Source organism: Melanotaenia boesemani, chromosome 10 (genome assembly GCF_017639745.1).
Source record: "Melanotaenia boesemani isolate fMelBoe1 chromosome 10, fMelBoe1.pri, whole genome shotgun sequence".
Classification (NCBI taxonomy): domain Eukaryota; kingdom Metazoa; phylum Chordata; class Actinopteri; order Atheriniformes; family Melanotaeniidae; genus Melanotaenia; species Melanotaenia boesemani.
In genome coordinates, this window is record NC_055691.1 from 10276691 (window position 1) to 10297298 (window position 20608).

Consider the following 20608-nt stretch of genomic DNA (forward strand, 5'->3'; position numbering starts at 1 on the left):
GATGACATACATGGCGATAGACGTGATGATATACATGACAATAGACATGATGACATACATGATGGTAGAGGTGATGACGTACATGAAAACAGACGTGATGAAGTACATGATAGACGTGATGACATACATGACGGTAGAGGTGATGACATACATTAAAAACAGACGTGATGATGTACATGATAGACGTGATGACATACATGACGATAGATGTGATGATAGCCATGATGATAAACGTGGGACGATAGACAGGGCTATAGATAGGAAAATTGATGGGATATTCGATGGGATGTTCGACAGGATAATCAATGGGATATCCATTAATAATTTTAGAGAATCATAAAGAATGCAGTGAGGGAGGAATGTCACTGTTTTTCTTGGGAACATTTATACCACAATGTCTAATAATGTTATCAAAAGGAAGGATATACAACATGAAACGTATAGGTCCAAGTACAGAACCCTGTGGAACTCCATGACTTACTCTGGTGTTTGAGGAAGACTCATCATTTACATGAACAAAGTGGAATCTGTAAGGGAAATATTACTTAAACCAGCGTGATGTGGTTCCTTTAATCCCAATAGCATCTGTGACAGAATGTTTTGATCAGTGGTGTCGAATTGAGATCTAACAGGATAAATACAGTCAGGTGTCCTTTATCTAAGGCCACAAGAAGCTCTGGTGACTTTTACCAGTGCTCTGTGCTATGATGAGCTCTAAATCCTGACTGAAACTACTTAAACAGATTATTTCTGATCAAATCTGCAGATTTTTGAGTTGAAACATTTTTTTCCAAGAATTTTAGACATAAAGGGGAGGTTTGTAGGTCTATAATTGGCTAACATTCCTGGATCAAGAGTCAATTTTTAAGTAAAGGTTTGATTACATCAATCTAAAAAAGTTGAGGTACATATCCTGTCAACAGAAATATATTAACCAGATCCAATACAGATTGATTGATTAAGGGAAAACGTTAATGTAAAGTCTGGTTGGGATGAGGTCTGCAATACAAGTTGAAGGTTTAGATGAAGCTGTTATTCTAGTTAACTCGGAGAGCTGTACAGGACAAAAAAAGTCCAATCAGAAATCAGCTTCTACAGACTTCTCTGAAGCTGCTGTAAATGAGACATCATCAGTAGTGGGAGAGATATCATGGATTTTCTCTGTAACAGAAGAGATAAAGTCCATACTTTAAAGCTAATAGCTGTGAATTAAATCAGGGAGCCTCTTGTGACGGATTGCATTTTTTTTTTCCAGAGGAACAACATTGTCTAGTGTTCTACTCATTGAAACTGTTGCTCCATCAACAAGATGATCGACCTGTGTAAGAGGAAGGCTCTGATAGCTACTCTCTCACATATATTTTTTTTACCATTATAAAATGATAATTACTATGTCAGGACTGTGGGAGAAACTTGGTTTGAAGCAGAAGAAGCCGTTTTGATCCCACAAAATCTGAATTAAAAAAAAAAAGGAAAGAAAAAATGGCCATTTGGTGGTGGAAATCTCCAATCCAGTTCTGAACTGGTTTGAATCCTACTTGAAACACAGGGAATACTTCATATCAGATGTATTTACTTAAACAAAGATGACATGAAGAGTTCCTAAGGCTCCATGATGGGCCCTCCGTTGTTCAGGATCTACATGCTCCCACTAGTTCTGATTATGAAAATCAGAAATATTTGATCATAATTATGCCAACGACACTCAGCTCTATCAGGGGACTCTGGTCCCAGACAAAGCTTCAGCTCGTGTCTTGGTCAGATCAATATGTGGATGTTCCAGAATGTTCTTCAGTTAAATAAAGATAAAACTGAAATCATTGTATTTAAATCCAAAGATGAGCATCTGAAGATTAGTCCCAGCTTCAGTCAGCAATGTTATAACCAGCAGATCAATCCAGAAATCCTGGTGTCATTTTGGCTCATATTAAAGCTGGAACCAGATCAGCCTTTTACCACATGAAGAATAGATCTACAGTAAGGGGACTGATGGTTTAACATGATTTAGAAAAACTTCCATGTTTTCAGTAGTACCATTGTAATGGGGTTACAGATGTTGCTGCTCATGTCCTCACAAAGACCAGAGAAAGGGAACATATCACTCCAGTTCTCACGTCTCTACACTGGCCTCCTATGAGAAAAAGAATTGATTTTAAAATGTTTCTTCTGGAGTACAACAATGACTCTGATCCAGAATATAGATCAATTCTGTGGACACCATATGAACCACAGAGACTTCTAAGAGAGTTCCTGGAACAAACTGCCAGAAAGTCTGAAGACTGGTCCAAACCAGAGTTCTGGTAAATATGCTCTGATGTATTTGCCACTACTTTTAATGAATGTAGAGTTTTTCTTTTTGTACTTGAATATATTTTCTTGCATAATAATGCAATAATAATAATTACTTATTTCCTGTATCCATCTGTTTAAATCATGTGCACTTCACTGCATGTTTCTATTGTATGTTTCTTTATTTCTGTTATAGCTTTTCTGTTTCTGTTTATTTGATTCCTTTAAGTTTGTTTTAATTCTCATATGTTTGATGTTTCTTTTGGCTTTAAATGTTTTATGTAAAGCCCTTTGAGTTTTCTTGTACATAAGATGTGTACAAAAACCTACCTTGCTTAGCCTAGCAGCATCTGTGATATTGATAAAAAAAAATGTTTACAGCAAGACAAACGACATATTTTGGGATGTACCGACTTACTAATTTTTATAGTTTATTGTAAATGACACAAGGAAGGTGTTCTAGAAGATGTTTGATGATCTGTTGAGGGAACTCAGTCAGCTGCACCTGCTTTAGTTTGTTTACAAGAAATAAAATGTCCTTTATGCAGCTTCACATCAACAGGATCTAAACTTTAAATGCCACATTAGATCTCCTCCTCGTCTCTGACGTTGTTGTTTCCTCTCCGTGAGGATGAGGAGCAGCAGGTCAGCAGGTGAAGGCTGCTGACTGACAGTCACAGACGACTCTTCAATAAACCTGAGAGCGATAAGCAGCAGCAGCAGCTATCAGCCAGAAGAAACAATTTCCTGCTGAACAGGAAATGAAAGAGGCATCAGCAGCAGAAAGCTTTGTTCTGACTCTGATAGCAGCTGATACCTTCATCCATCTGCTCCGCCTTTAAATGTCTCCTATCGGAGGAGGAGGAGGTGTCCATCACTGCATGAAAGCACCTGAGGGGACGGTGGGAAGAAGCAGGTGGAATTGTGACATTTCGAATTCATGAGGGAAGACTGAACAATTCAGAACTGAAGTCTAACTGGTTCCAGTCTGCTGATCAATCACCAGCTGGACAAACATGAAACACTTTTTCACATTAACACCGAGAGTTGGCAGAAGTCTGAACAGCTGCCTGACTGATCAATCCTTGCACATTTCAAACCAGGACTCGGCTCGATGAAGGGCTACACTGATCTGCGTCACACCAGCAGCGAGGGCAGGAAGTCGGGAATCATCAGGAATCACTGCTTCAGGTCTCTCCAGTTCAACAGAATTCCTCATTATATGGAAGGATTCTGAAATGTCACAGCACCAAAACTACGTCATGATTTTTGGCCAACAGCCGTCCCTTCTCTGGTCATAAAAACATTTGAGAAAATAGTCAGGAATGAGATCATGAGTGAAACCCTGGAGAAGTTTTTTCACAGAGCAGGTAGAGGTGTTGAAGATGCTATAGGCATCCTATATTCAGCCCAGGGTCACTTGGATGGTTGTAAAACTGCTTTTTAGTGACTTTTGCTCTGCTTCTGTTTCCAGCCACAAACGCAGCATTGATCCTGGTCTAAATTCTTGGCAGATAAAATGTTTGTTTTAACTATCAGGTCCCAGATAGTGAGAGTGAACTGTGTTATTTTGTTTTACAGGCTCTCCTTAAGCATGCGTCCTTTCACTGCTTTTGTTTGTCTTATATCCCACTGAGTGTCACAGGAAGTCTGCAGATGATTCAGTTTTTTTCTCTTCTAGTAACAATGATCCTGATTATGCTCTGGTTGTGGATGACTTTGTTTCTTGGTGTAAAAGCTTTTTTCTGGAAATAAAAGCTTCAAAAACAAAAGAAATGCTGATCAGCTTCCATTAGAAGTCATCACCTGTTCCTCCAGTCCAAGGTTGAAATGGTGGATCACTACAAATATCTGGGACCAATTTTAGATAATAAATTTACATCAAACGCCGACACTGATGCCGTGTGTAAAAAGATCATCAACACATGTATTTTATTATCATAAACTCAGCTCTTTTGACGTGGATACTTTCTGATGTTGCACTGTGGTCATGAAATAATCTCCAAAAACTTAAATTAAAATGTTTTAGTCTTGTTTAATTGAATCAGTTTTAACTTTTTTTTTTATCTACTGAGGCCCCTGCCTTAAAAACAGGAGAAGGCTGATAGTTAGGTGCTGCCGAATGTAATGACTTGTAAGTCCTGTACCGGGTCAAAGCCTTAAAGAAAGCAGAAAGCATCATGTCTGGGTGCACATTTAATGTTTAAAACCTTTTTGTTCCAGCCTCCATCACCATTTTAAGTAGTTTGTGATGACTTCCTGTCCCACTCAACCCAATAGAGCCCAACACGACATATTTAATACATAGTTTCTGAGATATTTTGCATCACTTTATGGTAAAAACTTTGCTCAAAATCCAGTTGAACACAATCGGACTTGTTTTCTGTCGCTAATAGATACCAGGAAGCAGGAGATTACACTATAATAATGTTAATATATCACATGGTAATAAATGCTAAATATCCCCCCAAAATGTACATTTTATTAAGTTTTGTTAAATGGCCAAATAAAGACTTTATATTTAAAAAAAAAAAAAAAAGGAATTTTATAACCATTTTTTAATGGGTCGGGCCTTGTCGTATGTGCTGCGATGCTTTGTTCTTTTGAGGAAATGCTCTGGAAAGCACACACTCCACCCATCCTGGTGACCACCCGGGTGGTCAGATTCATTGGTAATGATGACGTGCAGATGGCATGGCTGGTGTGCAGGTAAGTCAGTAAGGCACGACTGTACCATGAGCCCACCTGGTAGAGGGCAGGAACCAGGGTGTTTAATCACAACAGCCTTTTCAGCCTGCAGCATCCATGTGGCCAGGAATCCCTCAAGAACAGTGGTTTGCCCAGCTTTGATGGTGATGGTGGTGAAGTTGCAGAATGGCATACTGGTCATCCAGGCTGTTCCTATAGCGATGCTGGAGGATCTTCACAACAGCTTGGTAAAAAAGAGACGGCAGGCTGGAAGAGCTGATCCGGGTGAGTGTCACAGTACTCATTGTAGGCGTCGAGGGTGTTGGTGTCAATAAGTATCAGTGGTTGAGACTGCTTCAGGTCAGGAACCACAAGAGCCAGAGTGTCAACAATGATGGTGGAACCAAGAAAATCAGGAGGAAATGAAATGTTCAGTTCAATGTACCCCAGGTAAGGTACAGATTGTCCATTGGCCCCTTTTATTTCCAGCAGGTCATTCAGTGGCTTGATTTCATAATCAGAAAGGTAAGTATTGTAGAAAGAGTGCAGCACTGTGGTGATCTGAGAACCAGTATCAAGGAGACAACTGAAGTGGGTTCCTTTGATTTGAATTTGACCTGTGCTCTTTGTTCCCACAAGACCTCTGGGCAGCACTGGCATTTGGCTTAAATTCTGGGGACAGTTGGTTTTGCAGCCCCTGAGTGTCCCACCACAGAAGCTGCTTCTAGTTTGACTAAGTGTTTTTGTTGTTCCATGCTTGCTGTTTTTGACAGAGTTGCTTTTACTTCTGCTCGACCAGACTGGGGTTAGCTGTGTTGGTGCAGGAGGAGGAAATGTGTCCATCTTCACCACAGTTAAAGCAGTACCATGGCTTAGGTTTAGCTGTGGACTGGGGTGAAACACGGCTGCTGGCGTGATGCTGTTGTCATTTCTGCTTGCCTTTTCTGTGCAGACAAGAAGGCAGACATCTGGCACTGAAGCTGCTGTACTTGCTTCTTCTTCTTGAGTCACCACCGCCTGTCATCAATGGGGTTTCCGAGTTAAATCTAAGATGCCGAGCCACAGCAGGAGCAGCAACCAGGAAGCAGCTAGCTGAGGAGCAGAAGGAAGTGACGCATAACGTCCACTCCTAAAAAGGACTCAGCCCGCGAAAGTAAAAGCACCAGCACCAGAAGCTGAGAACTACATTACGTGGGTTACACTAACAATAACAACAACATTATTATGGAACAGCTGAACCCTTCGTAGGACAGAAGGTTCAGTGGGGCCAGAAGACCTGATGGTGGTCGATGGAGGAAACTCTGATCAATAAGAACTGACAAAGATGGAGGAGGATGATGATGAAGATCTTTATATGATAAATGTGATGATAGATACTAAAATAATGAAGAAGATGATGATGCAAACTAAGATGATGATGACGAAGTTGATGAAGAAGGTGATGATGATGATGAGCAGGATGAAGATGATGAAGACTGGGATGATAAAGACAAAGTTGATGACGATGATGGAGACTAAGATGATGAGGATGATGATAACAATGAAGATGATGAACAGGATGAAGGTGGATGTTGATGATGAAGATAACAGAGACTAAGATGATGCAGACGAAGTAAATGATGAAGCTGATGACGATAATGCTAAAGAAGATGACTATGAAAGTAACGATGAAGGTGATGGTGATAAAGATGGTAATGAATATAAAGATGGTGATGATGATGAAACAGATGAAGATGACATCACGGAAAGCTGTGGACAGGAAGCTGGAGACACAAACAGGTTGTTTCTTAAAACTTTATTGACAACAGCCGACAAACTTTACACCGACAAATACAACAGGAAGTGATCAGATTATCAGCTGATCGATAGATAACAGAACCAGGTTCTCTGGAGCTCATCGGACCTGATGATGTCATCAGACCTGATGATGTCATCAGAATGTCTGAGCTGAGGAAAAGATCGCTTCCTGTGATTGCTGCAGTTTAGAAAACATCAGGAGACGAACAAAGTTACAAAAATAAGATTCTGGGTCATCTGAAATTATTTTTACATTCCTCCTCCTAGTCTTCGTCCTCCTCTTCCTCCTGGGTCAGAACGTGGCGCCACTCTGCAGACCCAGAGTCAGTCTATGCTCTAGACTATGATATGAAGGCAACTTTGCAGCTGTTCTGAGGTCTGTTTTCTCTTAAGTGTCCATTGGAGCAAACTTCTGGCTGTGGAGTTGGTCGTGGAGCCGATGTTGATCCGGATTCTGTCTGGTGGGATCCACGGTGCTCCGTGTCAAAGCCCAGGATGGTGCCGATGGAGTGAGGCAGGTCCTGAAGATGAGAACCGGGTCAGAATCACAACACTGGAACATACAATTACACATGAATGACGTAGACTGACAGCTGGAGGGTCTGAGCTGGTTCTTGTAGATCCAAACCCACAGCTGCTGGTTCAAGGGGCTCATACTGGTTCCGGTTCCGTTTCCGATATTGTCCAGACTTCCAGAACCTACCTTACAGCTCCGGATCTGCAGACATATGCCCTCAGCTTTCTGGAGGATCTCTTCGATGTCCAGCTTCATGGAGAGCTCGTTGATGTGCTGCAAAACAAACAGTGTTAGTCAGACTTCACCTGGTCAGGGGTTGTTTCCTGTTTCAGACCCAAACTAAACTGGACCAGCCAATAGGTCACCTGATCGACCTGCTAACACACCTCTTTTCCTGACTGATCAGAACCTGATATGGACCAACTCAGGTTTACAACATCATGTTGCCATGGTGACACAAACCTTCATGCTGTTGAAAATCTTGAGCTGAACATGAAGTAACCTCAATCAGACCCTGATCCAGTCCAGAGTTCAGGCTTCTGGTTACCTTGAGAATCTCATTGAAGCCGTAGTTCTCCTCCATGATCTTCTGCTTCTCAGAGTCCAGGATGGCACAGCAGACCAGCAGGTGGAAGTTCTGGCAGGGCAGCCCGGTCCACATCACCTGAGGAAAAACCACAGCCCATCAGAACCAAGGAGACCCACCACTGGGTCCCTCATGTTTACTCCCTCAGGCCAAAGCCAGGTGAAACCTGCTGCTCGGACCAGAACTCTGATATGAAGTGAAGCAAAAGGATGAGGTTGACCTGTGCTGAAGAGCAAGGAGGTCCAGTAGCTCTGTACCGGACCTCAGAGGACAACTAAGTAAACAGATGGATGGGCTCTGCCACGTCGAGCTGGGACCCAGATGCTGGGACAGGGTTCTGAAACCAGACCCAGATGCCGGGACAGGGATATAAAACCTGACCCAGATGCCGGGACAGGTTTCCGACACCAGATCCAGATTAGACTGGATTACTGGAAGGTTTTACTTCCTGTCTGTGTAGGAACGACTGACAGCTGATTATCTTACTGACTCAGAAACTGGTTTGTTTGTTTGTTTGTTGGTGAAAACGAACTCCAGCTAACATGTTCCTGAAGACCTCAGATCATCTGCGGTCATATGATAGCAGAAAGACTGATGATGTCACCGATCATGTAACCGTGGATGAACTGATCAGTTCATTGTTCCCTGATAACAGCGATTTCGATCACTGAAGGTTTCAGTCTGCCCCATTATGTCTTAGACAGAAGTCATGCTCCAGACCCAAACCGGACCTGTAAACAGACTGACCTCCCAGAGCCGCAGGACGTCCTGGAAACTGAGCTCCCTCTTGAAACGGATCAGCAGCCAGCGGAAGCAGAAGTACAGGAAACCCGAGTCCTGAGATTCTGAAAGAGGAAAAGGACTTCACAGAACTGTCCGAGTTCTGACCTGGTCAGCTGACTCTGACATCATCATCATACCAAGGTAGTTCCAGAACGCCGGGTCCAGCAGTCTGAGCAGCGTGCTGAGCTGGATCAACTGGGTCTTCATCCCCTGCATTTGCTCCTCAAAGTTCTGGTGCTGCAACACACAATCAGCAGTCTGGATGGTTATCGGACCCGACCCAAAGCCCAGGTGTGCACGGTGATTGGCTGTTCATAACAACACAGATAAAAACAGACTCTCTGCAGTTGGAGTCTGACTTCACTTTCAGGACCAGAACCTGCTACACCTGTACACAGGTAAAGCATAGAGGCTAGAGGCAGTTCTGTTCCGGTCCAACAGCACAAACAACAACTTTGTTGGGTTTTCTCACCATCTGATCCATGAAGGAGACAAAACACCAGAAGGCATCAACCTCGTTCTCCATGACGAAGAGGATGGGTGACAGCAGGTCGCTCATCCCCTGAACGTAACCTGAGGACGGACAAACAGCCGGGCTCAGTACGGAGCCACACAGACCCAACGAGGTTCTGACAGGATGGAGCACATGGATCTAAAGGGACAAAGCCACAAAGTTCTAACAGGACAGAACAACAAGGATCTAATGGGACAGAACCACGAGGTTCTAATTAACAGGAACAATGAGGTTTCTCATGGGAAGGAACTATGTGGTTCTAAAGAGACAGAACCAAGAGGTCCAAGAGGTCCTAAATGTCATTTGAAATTATTTCCGTTTTAATTTTTCATTTTAAAGTTTTTTAAGTAGTATTTTGAACTAGTTTTAGTTGTTTTATTAAGTCACATTTTTTATTCATTTATCTGCTATAAATATATATTTAGTCATTTATTTATTTTATCCTATTTTAGTCTTTATGTCTCTTATTATCATTTATTTATGTATATTTTTTATTGTGTGCACTTTAGCTCTATTTTTTCCTCTGGTGTCAATCAGATGATTTCTGTGTGTGTGTGTGTGTGTGTGTGTGTGTGTGTGTGTGTGGGTGGGTGTGAGTACGGTGGCTGAGAAGTGCAAAACACATTTACATAAAAAAAAAAAAAAAAAAAAACTATTCTCAAAACAAAATTACATTTAGAAAACAAACGTACATTCCTTAAAACACATTTTAAAATTTGAAAAAAAAAATTAAATTAATTTAAGACACATATTTAAAAAATATTAAACTCGTGTTTAAGTGCCAAAACAAATCTACCAGAGGCAAAACACAAATCTCCAAACAAATTAAGAAAAGCCGGCTCTTAACAGAGAGGGAACGTCCTGGATACGGAAGTGATGCAGCGATGACCTCATCTTGTACTTCAAACTAATGATTTGTAGTTCAGCTACATGCGGGAGGACAGTGGTTCAGAAAGGTTGTGATAGCTGAACAATGTCAAGACGATCCCTTTCTGTTATGAGCCATCTTTTGATAATTTGAATGATATAAAGGTTGTTTCTTCTTTTTCTTCTATTCGACAGTAGTAGGATGTAACATACCTGACATCGGCTCTCACCTGCAACCTTCCTCAGAAACGTTCGGTGACGCGTTGCTGATGCGTTATCAGCTGTTTTCCGGTATGGCCATCCCAGAAAACCTGGCAGATCCGCTGCGGAAAACAGCTGATAACATATCAGCAACACATCAGCGACACGTCAGCGGATGTTTTTGAGGAAAGCTGAAGGTGACAGCCGAAACATGTCAATATGTTACAACATCCTACTTTTATTGTCTGAACAGAAGAAAAAGCTTATGTCATTGAGACAAAAAGAAAATGTTTGTGCTATTTCGTTCATTTGTTTCATGATTTGTGTTTTGCTTCCTGTCGATTTGTCGCGGCACAAGTGTGTAAGATTCTGTAAATTTGTTTCCTAAAATGTCATTTTGATTTCATATTTGTTCATATGTTCTTTAAATGTAAATGTGTTTTGCACTTCTCAGCCACCGTATGAACGAGAGGCTGACACAAAGACTCTTCTGGTTTTGTTTTCTGTGAAGCATTTTGAGTTATAAAACGGTGAGAAAAGGGCTTTATAATAAAGTCTGCGATGTTTGCCCAGCGGCTCTGAAAATAGTTGTGTTTCACCTGGTCTGGTGCTCAGGTGAACCTTCACCTGCTGATGATGTCATCATTCATGAAGCAGAACGACTACTTTTGGTTCCAGTTGAAAAAAGACTTTTCAGCTTCTGAACCGGTTTCTGAATCCGCCCGGTCTGACGGTCCCGCGCTCACTCACCCAGGTCGAAGTCGTACATGCAGTAGGTCATCAGGATGTCATGGAGCAGGGCCAGGCCCGGGTTGTCGATGCCTTCATAGAACCGGTTGGTTCTGTCTGTTCGGTTCACGTCTTTCTCTGAAACCAGCAACAGGAAACCATCTGATCTTCTTCATCTTCTTCATCATCATTTAGATTTTACTTTTAAGTGACACCTTGCTGACAAGCCCTGTTAACTCAGTGGACCATCTGGGTTTTCATTCATCAACACACCAGAACATGAGTCTCACATGACCTGCCATCTGACCTGTCAGACCCTGATCCAGCATCGAGTCAGTGAGAGAGCGTTCTGATTGGCCACTCATCTGGAGAAGCCATGATGTCACCATTCAGTGATTTTTACAGTGATGATAATGAAGAAGTGATGAAGACTCCTCACCTATCAGACTCCTGTAGTCTCTCAATCTGGAGTTCCTCTTCTCCTGCTCCTCGCTCACCGACTTCCACTGCAGCTTCATCCTGAAGTATTCATCACTGTTGGCAGGGGGACACACAGCTCCAGTTACCATGGTAACAACTGTCCATCTGATTGCCGAGGTTCACCTGAACACCTCATCTTCACAACAGAAGCCATCAGAAGATCAGAATGACGGAGCAGAAGTTCTGTTCAGTTCTGCTGCGAGAAGTGTGTAACGCGTGATGTGTGTGTGTGTGTGTGTGTGTGAGAGACGTGTGATGTGTGTGTGACGCGAGATGTGTGTGTGACGCGAGATGTGTGTGTGAGACGCGAGATGAATGTGTGTGACGTGTGATGTGTGTGTGACGCGAGATGTGTGTGTGTGTGTAACACGAGATGTGTGTGTGACGTGTGTGTGTAACACAAGATGTGTGTGTGACGCGAGATGTGTGTGTGTAACACGAGATGTGTGTGTGTGATGTGTGATGTGTGTGTAATGCGCGATGTGTGTGTGTGTGTGTGTGTGTGTGTGAGACGTGTGATGTGTGTGTAACACAAGATGTGGGTGACGCGAGATGTGTGTGTGTAACGCGAGATGTGTGTGTGTAATGTGTGATGTGTGTGCGTGAGATGCGAGACGTGTGTGTGTAACGCGAGATGTGTGTGTGTGTGTGTGTGTGTAACGCGGGATGTGTGTGACACAAGATGTGTGTGTGACGCAAGATGTGTGTGTGTGACGTGAGATGTGTGTGTGTAACATGTTAGGTGTATGTGTGTAATGTGTGTGTAAGTTGGCTGCGTACGTTTTGGACCTCTGCACAGACTTCCTGTCCTCCAGTGTGCTGTTCCAGGGAAAGTATCCCAGCAGGAACTTCCAGGCCTCCTTCCTCAGCACATGATAGAGACCCTGCAGGACACACAGGTCACATGATTACTCAGATGGCCAATCTTAGTGTTTTGTTTTGTTGCTTTGTTTACATTTGTTGTTGCGTTGTTTGTGTCCTGTTTGCATTGTTCATGTTATTGTTTGTGTACATTCTTTAAGTGTGTCCCAATTCAGGGTCTGCACACTTCGAAGTGCGGATTCGTGGGCCACATACGTCATTGCGGTTCATGAAGTACTGTCCCAATTCACAGAATATGAAGGACCCTCCAAATCCACCCTTCAAATCTGCACTTCGTTTGGCCCCAAACGAAGTGCAGAAGAGTATGTTTTAGGTTTCAGTTGTAAAAAAGTATGTTTTTTTTTTTTTTTTTTAAACTACACTTTAATAGAAACGTTACAAAACCAAGTACATTAAAGGCATGTTTGTTAAATGGTGACATTAAAATTCGTGGATTGGTGGATTTTTAAGGGGTTAATGACGTGTGTACCGACTGGAAAACAACAGAGCCTCAGACTGTTTTTTTTTTTTTTTTTCTGTCGGTGTTAACGGTCGATTTTAACGTCCACTGAAGTGTCCTATGAGTAATTTCAGAGGTTTAAGTGATTCAACATCCTGTGTTGTTGTAATGGGAAATTCTTGTTGGCTAGGTCGGCTGTACCATTTCATGAACGTTAAGCAGACTCCGAAGTGTACAGAACCCTGAATTTGGACACATCTGGAGTGTTTTCTGTTGTTCATGTTTGTGCTTTTCTTTTAATATTTTGTGTGTGATGTTTGTTGTGTTCTGTTTATTCTTTCTTGTTTTGTTTGCATTGTTTATGTATTGCGTTTGTGTTGTTTATTTGGAACAGCTGACTCACTCCTTTGAAGATGGCCTGTTTGAGCTGTGCAACGTTTATCATCCTCCCCTCTGGATCCTGATGTTTGGTCCAATCGTCTACAGACAGCGGCTCACCGCGGATCACCCGAGGTCTCGCTCCCAGGTCAGTCTGAAATAAAAATCACAGGCGGCGACGGTGTTTTGTGATATGGAATACACACACGCAAACACACATATAAATATAACATACACACAGTACAAGAAAATCAAGCTTTGGTCTGTGGTTGCCATGGGAACTCTAGTTATCAGAGCTCCATTGATGATGGCTTTTTACTGTGTTCTGTGCAACGTTCCTAACTGAGAGTTAACTGAACCAACTTAAAGCAGCTGATCTGGAACCGGAACTTGGAGTAAGTACGTTTTCTGGAACGGCCCCCAGATCCAGAGTCTCCAGTCTGAGCTGATGTCATCTACTTCTGGGTGATGTCATCTATATATTATTTATGGCTGCAGTTTCTTTATGAAAAAATTTAATTAAATTAAAAAAAATTTTCATGAAATTGTTTAAATGATTCATTTCCACCTGCAGCTGTAGTGACTGTGAGAAATGTTATTTAAGCTCCACTCTAGATGTTCATGATCACACATGAAGAAACCCTCTGAAGTCAAACAGGAACACAAACTTACTCTGGTAATGACCTCGAAGCCGGGCTCCTCCTGCTGGTTAATCTCCAGACCAGGGATGACTTCACCCAGCAGGTCGGCCACCTCCTCCGGGGGGCGCTGGTGCTGCTCCTCCGCACCTCGGAGAGCGTCAAAGATGTAGTTGGTAACTTTGGAGAATCCACCCAGCGTGGTCACATATGGGTCTCGTCTAAGCTTCTGCAGGAGAAAGAAATGGAGCCGTGAACTCCACCAACCAATTAGTCAGGAAAGGAAAATTCATTGTTTAACCCGATTTAAAGGAATCTGTCGTTTTCATTTCTGATTTCCTCGAGTTTGTGTTGAAGTTTGATATCTTAGTGTTTACGACACACGTCTGTTTCAGAAGTTTCATTTGTCAGAAGTCACTAACAACATGCAAGTTTTATTAGAACACTTAACAAAAACTTTCTTGAGTGCTGCCAGCCTTTCATGTTATTGTATTTTGTATTTAGAGCACTATTATACCATTCCTAAGTGCTCTACACACACTGACACAGCACTTTGACATGAAGGCTGGAAGTTAATGATCAAATGACCGATCCTCAGGCAGATGATGGTCCTGTAGGAGGAATCATCGGCCAGCTTGAGTTGAAGCAGCCGTTCCTTATTTTTATTTATTCTGTTTTAGTCTATTTTATTTTTTATTATTTCATATATTTTTTAACTTGATTATTTAATTATGTACTTATTTATTTTAAATACAACCTACTAATGGAGATTTCGCTATTCTTTTTCTATTGTTTTGTTTTACCGAAGTACATTGTTTTTATGAACTCTTGTACTTTTATCATTGCTGCTCTTATTTGTTCTGGCTGTTTTTACGTATACTCCAGTGTTTTCTTTATGAGGATCCTTCACGCCAGGAGCAATGCCTGCTTGGTCAGCAGGGCTGTTGCCATGGGAATGGCCCTTATCTGAGTGAGATAAGGGAATGTTTAGGTTAATGAGGCCTGATATTTTCTCAGTTTCACTACCGTGTTCTGGTTCTGTTAGTCTCATCTTGCATTCTCGCCATCTCTGCTTGAATGTCTGAGTTTACATGTTAGTACGAACAGATTTTATGATCCGTGATTGAGATTAAACCTGAGATCAGAGAGAAAGAAAGGTAGAAATAAACGGCTGGGAATGTCTCAGGTGTAAGTGACACTTTGTGGGTTCTTACATGAACGAGTCCAAAGTTGTTGTCGTCCAGCAGGTTCTCGAAGGACTGAGACAGAGCTTTGTTTGGAGTGCTGACCAGCAGACACGTTTCATCATCTGGACACCTGCAGGAAACAGGAAACAGATCTGTGATGACTAACAGCTGCTGAATGAGGCGATGTGAGCGGATTTAACTGCCCGTCAGAGGACGTCACACCGCTGCAGCTCCCACATCCGCTTCCCGAGCCGAGCTTTCATTATGAGCTGCCGATAAGAACTTTAATAACAGCCGTCTGATTCTCAGAGAACAATCTCCCTCCATCTTCACCTCGCCACAGAAAATGTAGCAGAGACAAGAATTAGCATATAAATGATCCGTCTCTGCAGCGTCTCAGAATACAGCGCGATTCTGAGACGACTTCTTCGTCCCAGCTCACATGAAACATCTGCAGCAGGAATGTGCACAACTAACCGATTAGCTGATTAGTCGTGAACACAGTTAACTACTTTTGTTTGGGTCAGGAGGAGAGTTATGTTTCACTACTCAGAGATGAGGAAATGATGTTTTCAGGCCTGGGTTTACGGAACGGCATGGGCCCTTTAAGAGTGAGAGCTGACGAGGTGGCTGTGCTGCGAGTGGACGTCCATGTCTGAAGGACGTTGGAACAGAAACAGCTGTCAGAAATTTCTAGTTTTATCTACAGTCTTCATCAATAAACTCTACAGCTCCTCTGGTTTCCAGCAGAGTCCCACATCTGCTTCCCTCTGCCGTGTTTAACTATATTAAACACTGTGATTAATTAACGGTAAATACCACTCAATACTGTCACCTGCCATAAAAGCTCATGTCTGAATCACATCAGCAGAAATCAGAACAAAAACAAAGTTAAACAACATCCGTGTGTCACCAGTTATTCTGTGTTAGAGGGAATGTACGGCAGAGGAAAAGTTCTTCCAAACAGATTAAATTATTCTTGCTGGATTTCTTTGGTTATAGACAAAAATGATTAATGTGTAATTGTGGAGGACAACTCGGCTGCCTGTTAGGATGTTTTTATAGTTTACAGAGCAGAGGGGATTTAGTTGGTTATTTTTCTTTGCTTTTCTATTATTTTTATGACGTTGACATCAAAATACAAAATTAAATTAAATTACCTATAAGCTAACTTTTTTAATTAAGACCTATAAGGAGTGTTGATGTGATTTTACACATTTATAGAGTTGGGAAACTAAAGCAGAATAATCATAATAATTTCTCTGACAATAATCGTACCAAGATATTCTGTAACTTCCCTAGTCACGACGATATCACAACTAACCTGCTAACTGATTTTAATTGGCCTGATAAGTTACCTTAAAAAAACACTTAAATGCCCAAATTTGGGGAAATTAAAAGCAGAATCAACAGGGATAAACAACCAGCTGAGTGTGTGCAGAGTGTGTGAATACAGCCGTGTGAGGATGAATGACTGAACAGGGATTCAGACTCGTCACTGTTCTGGTTTTACAGACAGTTTAGTTCTGGAAAATGCTGCTAGTACTCACTCTGTGAGCAGGGCGAACCTCCTCAGGCTGTCCAGGAACTCTCTGCTGCCACCCTGGTGGAAGTGTAGGGGAGGCAGTGAGGTATTGGACTCCTTCAGCTGGAGGATGAGGAAGGTCCAACCTTCATCCTTCACCGTGATGGACCTGAGGTCGCTGATGCTGACAGAGAATGCCAAGCGGCTCCTTTCATGGCTGTGATTCAGAGAGCCTGAAGGACAAGACACAGTCAGAGAAACATAGCGACCTGCAGCGACATGCAAGTCAGTCACCTGCATGTACACTTAAGGCAGTGACCTGCAGGTACAGGTCAGGTAGTGACCTGGTGAGGCAGTGACCTACAGGTACAGGTTAGTCAGTGACCTGGTGAGTCAGTGACCTGCAACTGAAGAAATCTGGCAGCCCACAGATGGAAGACCATCCTAAAAACTAGCTGCCCGTTCTTTGGTTGAGTTTATGAGGGTCTGGTGTTGGTGGTCGGGTCAGTAAAGAGGTTTTTTGGAAAATCTGAAGCTTAACTGAGCAGAACATGAAAGAGACATTTTCTGCAGGAGCAGATTAACCCCGACCCAACAACCGGGACTCAGCAGAGACCGGCTGAGGACTGGAACTAAGCAGAGAACTGATGATGCTGTGTGTGTGCTGTGGTCGTCCTCTTGTTGCAAAAGGTGGGTTCTGGTTCCCCCTGCAGGACTAGTGAGTCATGTTTTCTTGAGCAAGTGCAGCAGCTGGAAATCATCTTTGTGGTGTAGAAATGACAGGAAGTAACAACTCACCCTCTCCATTGGTGGAGGCCTTCTTCCTGAAGGATACGGCATTTACCATGTCCCACTCTGTCTCATAGCTGTGCTGGGTCTCCAGCAGCTGGTGGGACTGAGTCTTCTCCCTCGGACACTGGGTCCACTCCATGACCGAGCTGGAGTCCTGGTCTCACACATAACATCGGAGCAGTCAGGTCACATGAACAAACATTCCCGAGCTGTCCAGAACTTTGTCACATCATCAGTCCATTAAACTGCTGGTCTCAGGTCAGATTCAGGTGAAGTCCATGGACCAGCTCAGAGACACCTTCTTTCCCAAAGTTGTTACCAAACTGAACTCAAATCTGCACTAATGTTCCTGTGCTGATTACTTTCTACATTACAAAATACATTCAGACTACTGCACTGATTACTTGTACAGACCCACATACTACCTCAGACTGTTGTAATAATACCATCTAGGTGTAATAACAACAGCTTTTTATAGCTGCTATTTATATTGTGTTCTTAGATTGTGTTTGTTTTTTACACTTGTTACTACTGTGTGCACTTTTACGGAGCTGCTTTTAAATCTCATTGTACTCTGTATAATGACAAAGGCTTTGTATTCTACAAACCTTTCCAGCACACAGCATGTTGGACGGGTCCACGGTGTCCTCTAGAGGCCTGAACTCCACCAAAATCTCAGCATCCTGAAAAACAGAAGCTCACAGTCAACTTCCAGATCAACATGTCCTCATTAGTGAATTTCTCAAGTTCCTGTTTACATGTAAATCTGATTGATGAGTTATTCCTGTTCTTGTTTACAAGTTAGTCTTTTTAAGGGGTCACCCCTGTTCCTATTCACATTAGTCTGATCAATGAGTTAGTCCTATTCCAGTTTACATGGTAAAATTGGCATATTATTAACTTTATTTCCAATCTGAAACAATTCTGATATCTCAGACACACTGCTTTGGTGAAATTGGCCCCTAGTTTAAGTGTGGCAGCTTCTCTCTGACCCTGCTGAAACAGTCTTCCAGACGGCTGTAGCTCAGGAGGAAGACCAATCATCAACCTACAACTGGAAGGTAGGTGGTTCGATTCCAGGCTTCCACTGACTACATGTTGAAGTGTCCTTGGGCAAGACACTTAACCCTGATGGGTGAATGTAATATGTAGTGTAAAGTGCTTTAATGGGTCAAACTGACTGGAAAAGAGCTATATACACTACCGTACAAAAGTTTGGGGTCACTTTGCCATGGGATTCAATAGGGAAGTGACCCCAAACTTTTGAACGGTAGTGTAAGTACAAGTCCATTTACCCCTTTATCCTCTATTTCCTATACTGCTTATTCCAGTTCAGGGTCACTAAGGACCTGGAGCCCATCCCAGCAGTTACTAGGTCAGAGACAGGGTACATCCTAGACAGGTCTCCAGTCTGTCACTGAGCTATTAACAAAAATCTACCACAGAAATTTTACAGGAAACACTTCATTAAAACTTCTAAAAAGTTCACAAATCATGATCTGATCATGACATTTTCAGTCTCATGGCCATGAAGGTTGACTGGTTTTACCTTGTCGAGAATCCGAAGTGACCCTGAAACCAATAAGTCCTGCTCGATGCCGCCTTCATCAACGTTTGGATGTACGAAGACTCCCTCATGTTCAAAGATCACCTGTGAGTAGAACACACACCACATTCAATGTGTGTTTGTATGCACTTCATCCGTCTGACTGTGATGGAAAATCAGGTCAAGATGATGGCTCCTTCAGCGAACACAGACCCAGGATCAGACTGACTCCACATCACCAATTTAGCTGAGCCTGAAGCAATCCAGAACTGAACCAGAATGAAGAGAACCTGTCCCAACGCTCATTAGAAAAACAGTGCAATAGATCGAAGTTAATCAGTAAGAAAGCAAGTTTAAATGCGAGGAACCAGGGGGAAATAATGGGGATTAACGGGAAGAAATAAAGTTTAAAGGGAACTAAATAAAAAATTAATAGTAACAAACCAAAGTTTAAAGGTGATTATCAAGTTTAACTGAAAGAAAATGAAGTTTAATGGGAGCAAACTGAAGTTTAACAAGAACAAACTGGATTTTAACTTTAACAACCCAAGGTTTAAAGAGCTAATCAAAGTTTAAAATAAATGTTTAGTGGGATCAAACCGGAGTTGAATGTTATCAAAACAAGCTTAAGGGAAAAAATTAAAGCTTAAACGAACAACAATCCGGATCTAAATGTTGAATATTTTAACTTTTGTGCTGCTAACTGTCGTTAGCTTCTGACAGAGCTAACCGAACCGCAGCAGTCCCGGGAAATGATTCGGTCTAAGCCATGACAACTGTTCTTGTGGGGGTTCTACAGCAATGAAGTGACCCGGTCAGGGTTGCATTTTAATCAGCTGTGACTTGTTGAGAGTTAGGGTCAATCTGTTTACCGTCACAACAATATGCCATTATTAACAGTTAGCATTTCGCTTAGAAGCACCTGTGTTGTGCGGCTTAATGACAGCCAGAAGCCCCGGAGATGTCTACTGCAGACGGGTCAAACGCAACCGAACAGCAGCTGACAGTGACCCGCCTCCTCGACAGTCGCTGGCTCTGTGAAGTGACAGTGAAGTCGTTGTGGCTGCTGCATAGTTTGAGCAACAGCTAACAGGCTAACCGACCACCTGCAGTGTAGAACCAAAAGAAAACGCGGAGCTGTATTCACCCCACCGCATCGATCTGAGTCTGAGCCGGGTTCTAACGGCGGGTCGAGTCCGGCTGATTGTAACGTAAAACCGAGCCACGTATCAATGTTTTTACCTTTAACACGGGCTCCGCCGCCATGTCTCCTGCTCTCACTGCGCGTGACGACGGCAAATCACGTGAGAACCAACTACCAAAACAAAGCTGACAGGTCAGCTTCCGGAAAAAGACAGTCCCGGAAAAAGTCAGCTTCCGGTGTTCCAAAAAAAAAAGAAAAAAAAGGCAGCTTAAACCATAAATGATACATCAATTTTTCATTTATATAAAACAAGGAATACTTCCAATTTGTTTATTACAATTCACTTTAACTGTGTCACTTTAACTCCTCAGCTGGTTCGTCTCCGGGGGTCTCCTCACGGTGGGACGTGCCCAAAAAAATTCCACAGGGAGGCGTCCTAACCAGACGTCCGAGCCAGCTAACGTTGTACTGTCACATGCGTAGCAAGATAAGACTTTATTGATCTCACAACGGGAAATTTCTTTGCCATAGCAGTAGGGTAAGACATGTGCAATAACAATAATAACGACTGTTTACATATTGCCCCCTTACGTCATCATTCACTTTTATTGACAGGTTTTTGTGAT

The 20608-nt window shown here is 42.5% G+C and overlaps 2 protein-coding genes and 1 long non-coding RNA gene across 4 annotated transcripts in view; 1 reads left to right on the plus strand and 2 right to left on the minus strand.

Moving 5' to 3' along the window:
- The window catches only part of LOC121647025, a 21104-nt gene extending 12984 nt beyond the window's left edge, over positions 1 to 8120 (plus strand). The window contains exon 3 of the long non-coding RNA XR_006011766.1: positions 8033 to 8120. This is a non-coding gene — a long non-coding RNA (uncharacterized LOC121647025). The remainder of the gene's footprint in view (positions 1 to 8032) is intronic.
- The window catches only part of LOC121647505 (NACHT, LRR and PYD domains-containing protein 12-like), a gene marked incomplete at its 3' end in the record, with an annotated part of 791953 nt that overhangs the window by 358019 nt on the left and 413326 nt on the right, over positions 1 to 20608 (minus strand). The window lies entirely within an intron of this gene.
- tbc1d15 (TBC1 domain family, member 15) lies at positions 6758 to 20183 on the minus strand. 2 transcript variants are annotated; one of them, XM_041996072.1, is made up of 17 exons: positions 20081 to 20183; positions 18842 to 18943; positions 17901 to 17975; positions 17299 to 17446; positions 16526 to 16733; positions 15003 to 15105; positions 13823 to 14017; positions 13176 to 13304; positions 12232 to 12335; positions 11411 to 11505; positions 10993 to 11109; positions 9133 to 9233; positions 8798 to 8897; positions 8625 to 8722; positions 7839 to 7955; positions 7478 to 7564; positions 6758 to 7295 (listed from the first exon to the last, which is right to left on the minus strand). In XM_041996072.1, exons 1-17 carry the CDS (start codon positions 20102 to 20104, stop codon positions 7116 to 7118), a joined length of 1983 nt encoding a protein of 660 aa, XP_041852006.1. In that variant the 5' UTR covers positions 20105 to 20183; the 3' UTR covers positions 6758 to 7115. The 2 variants fall into 2 exon arrangements, with proteins under 2 accessions (XP_041852006.1, XP_041852007.1); XM_041996073.1 differs by lacking the exon at positions 20081 to 20183 and adding an exon at positions 19761 to 19967.

Excerpts from the sequence above, each read along its gene's own strand:
- tbc1d15 (XM_041996072.1), bottom strand. The coding sequence starts at position 20,104 with ATGGCGGCGGAGCCCGTGTTAAAG. Across the intron at positions 9,234-10,992 it reads CATGTACGACTTCGACCTGG|GTTACGTTCAGGGGATGAGC; the intron begins GTGAGTGAGCGC and ends GTCCGTCCTCAG. Across the intron at positions 8,898-9,132 it reads TCTCCTTCATGGATCAGATG|CACCAGAACTTTGAGGAGCA; the intron begins GTGAGAAAACCC and ends TGTGTGTTGCAG.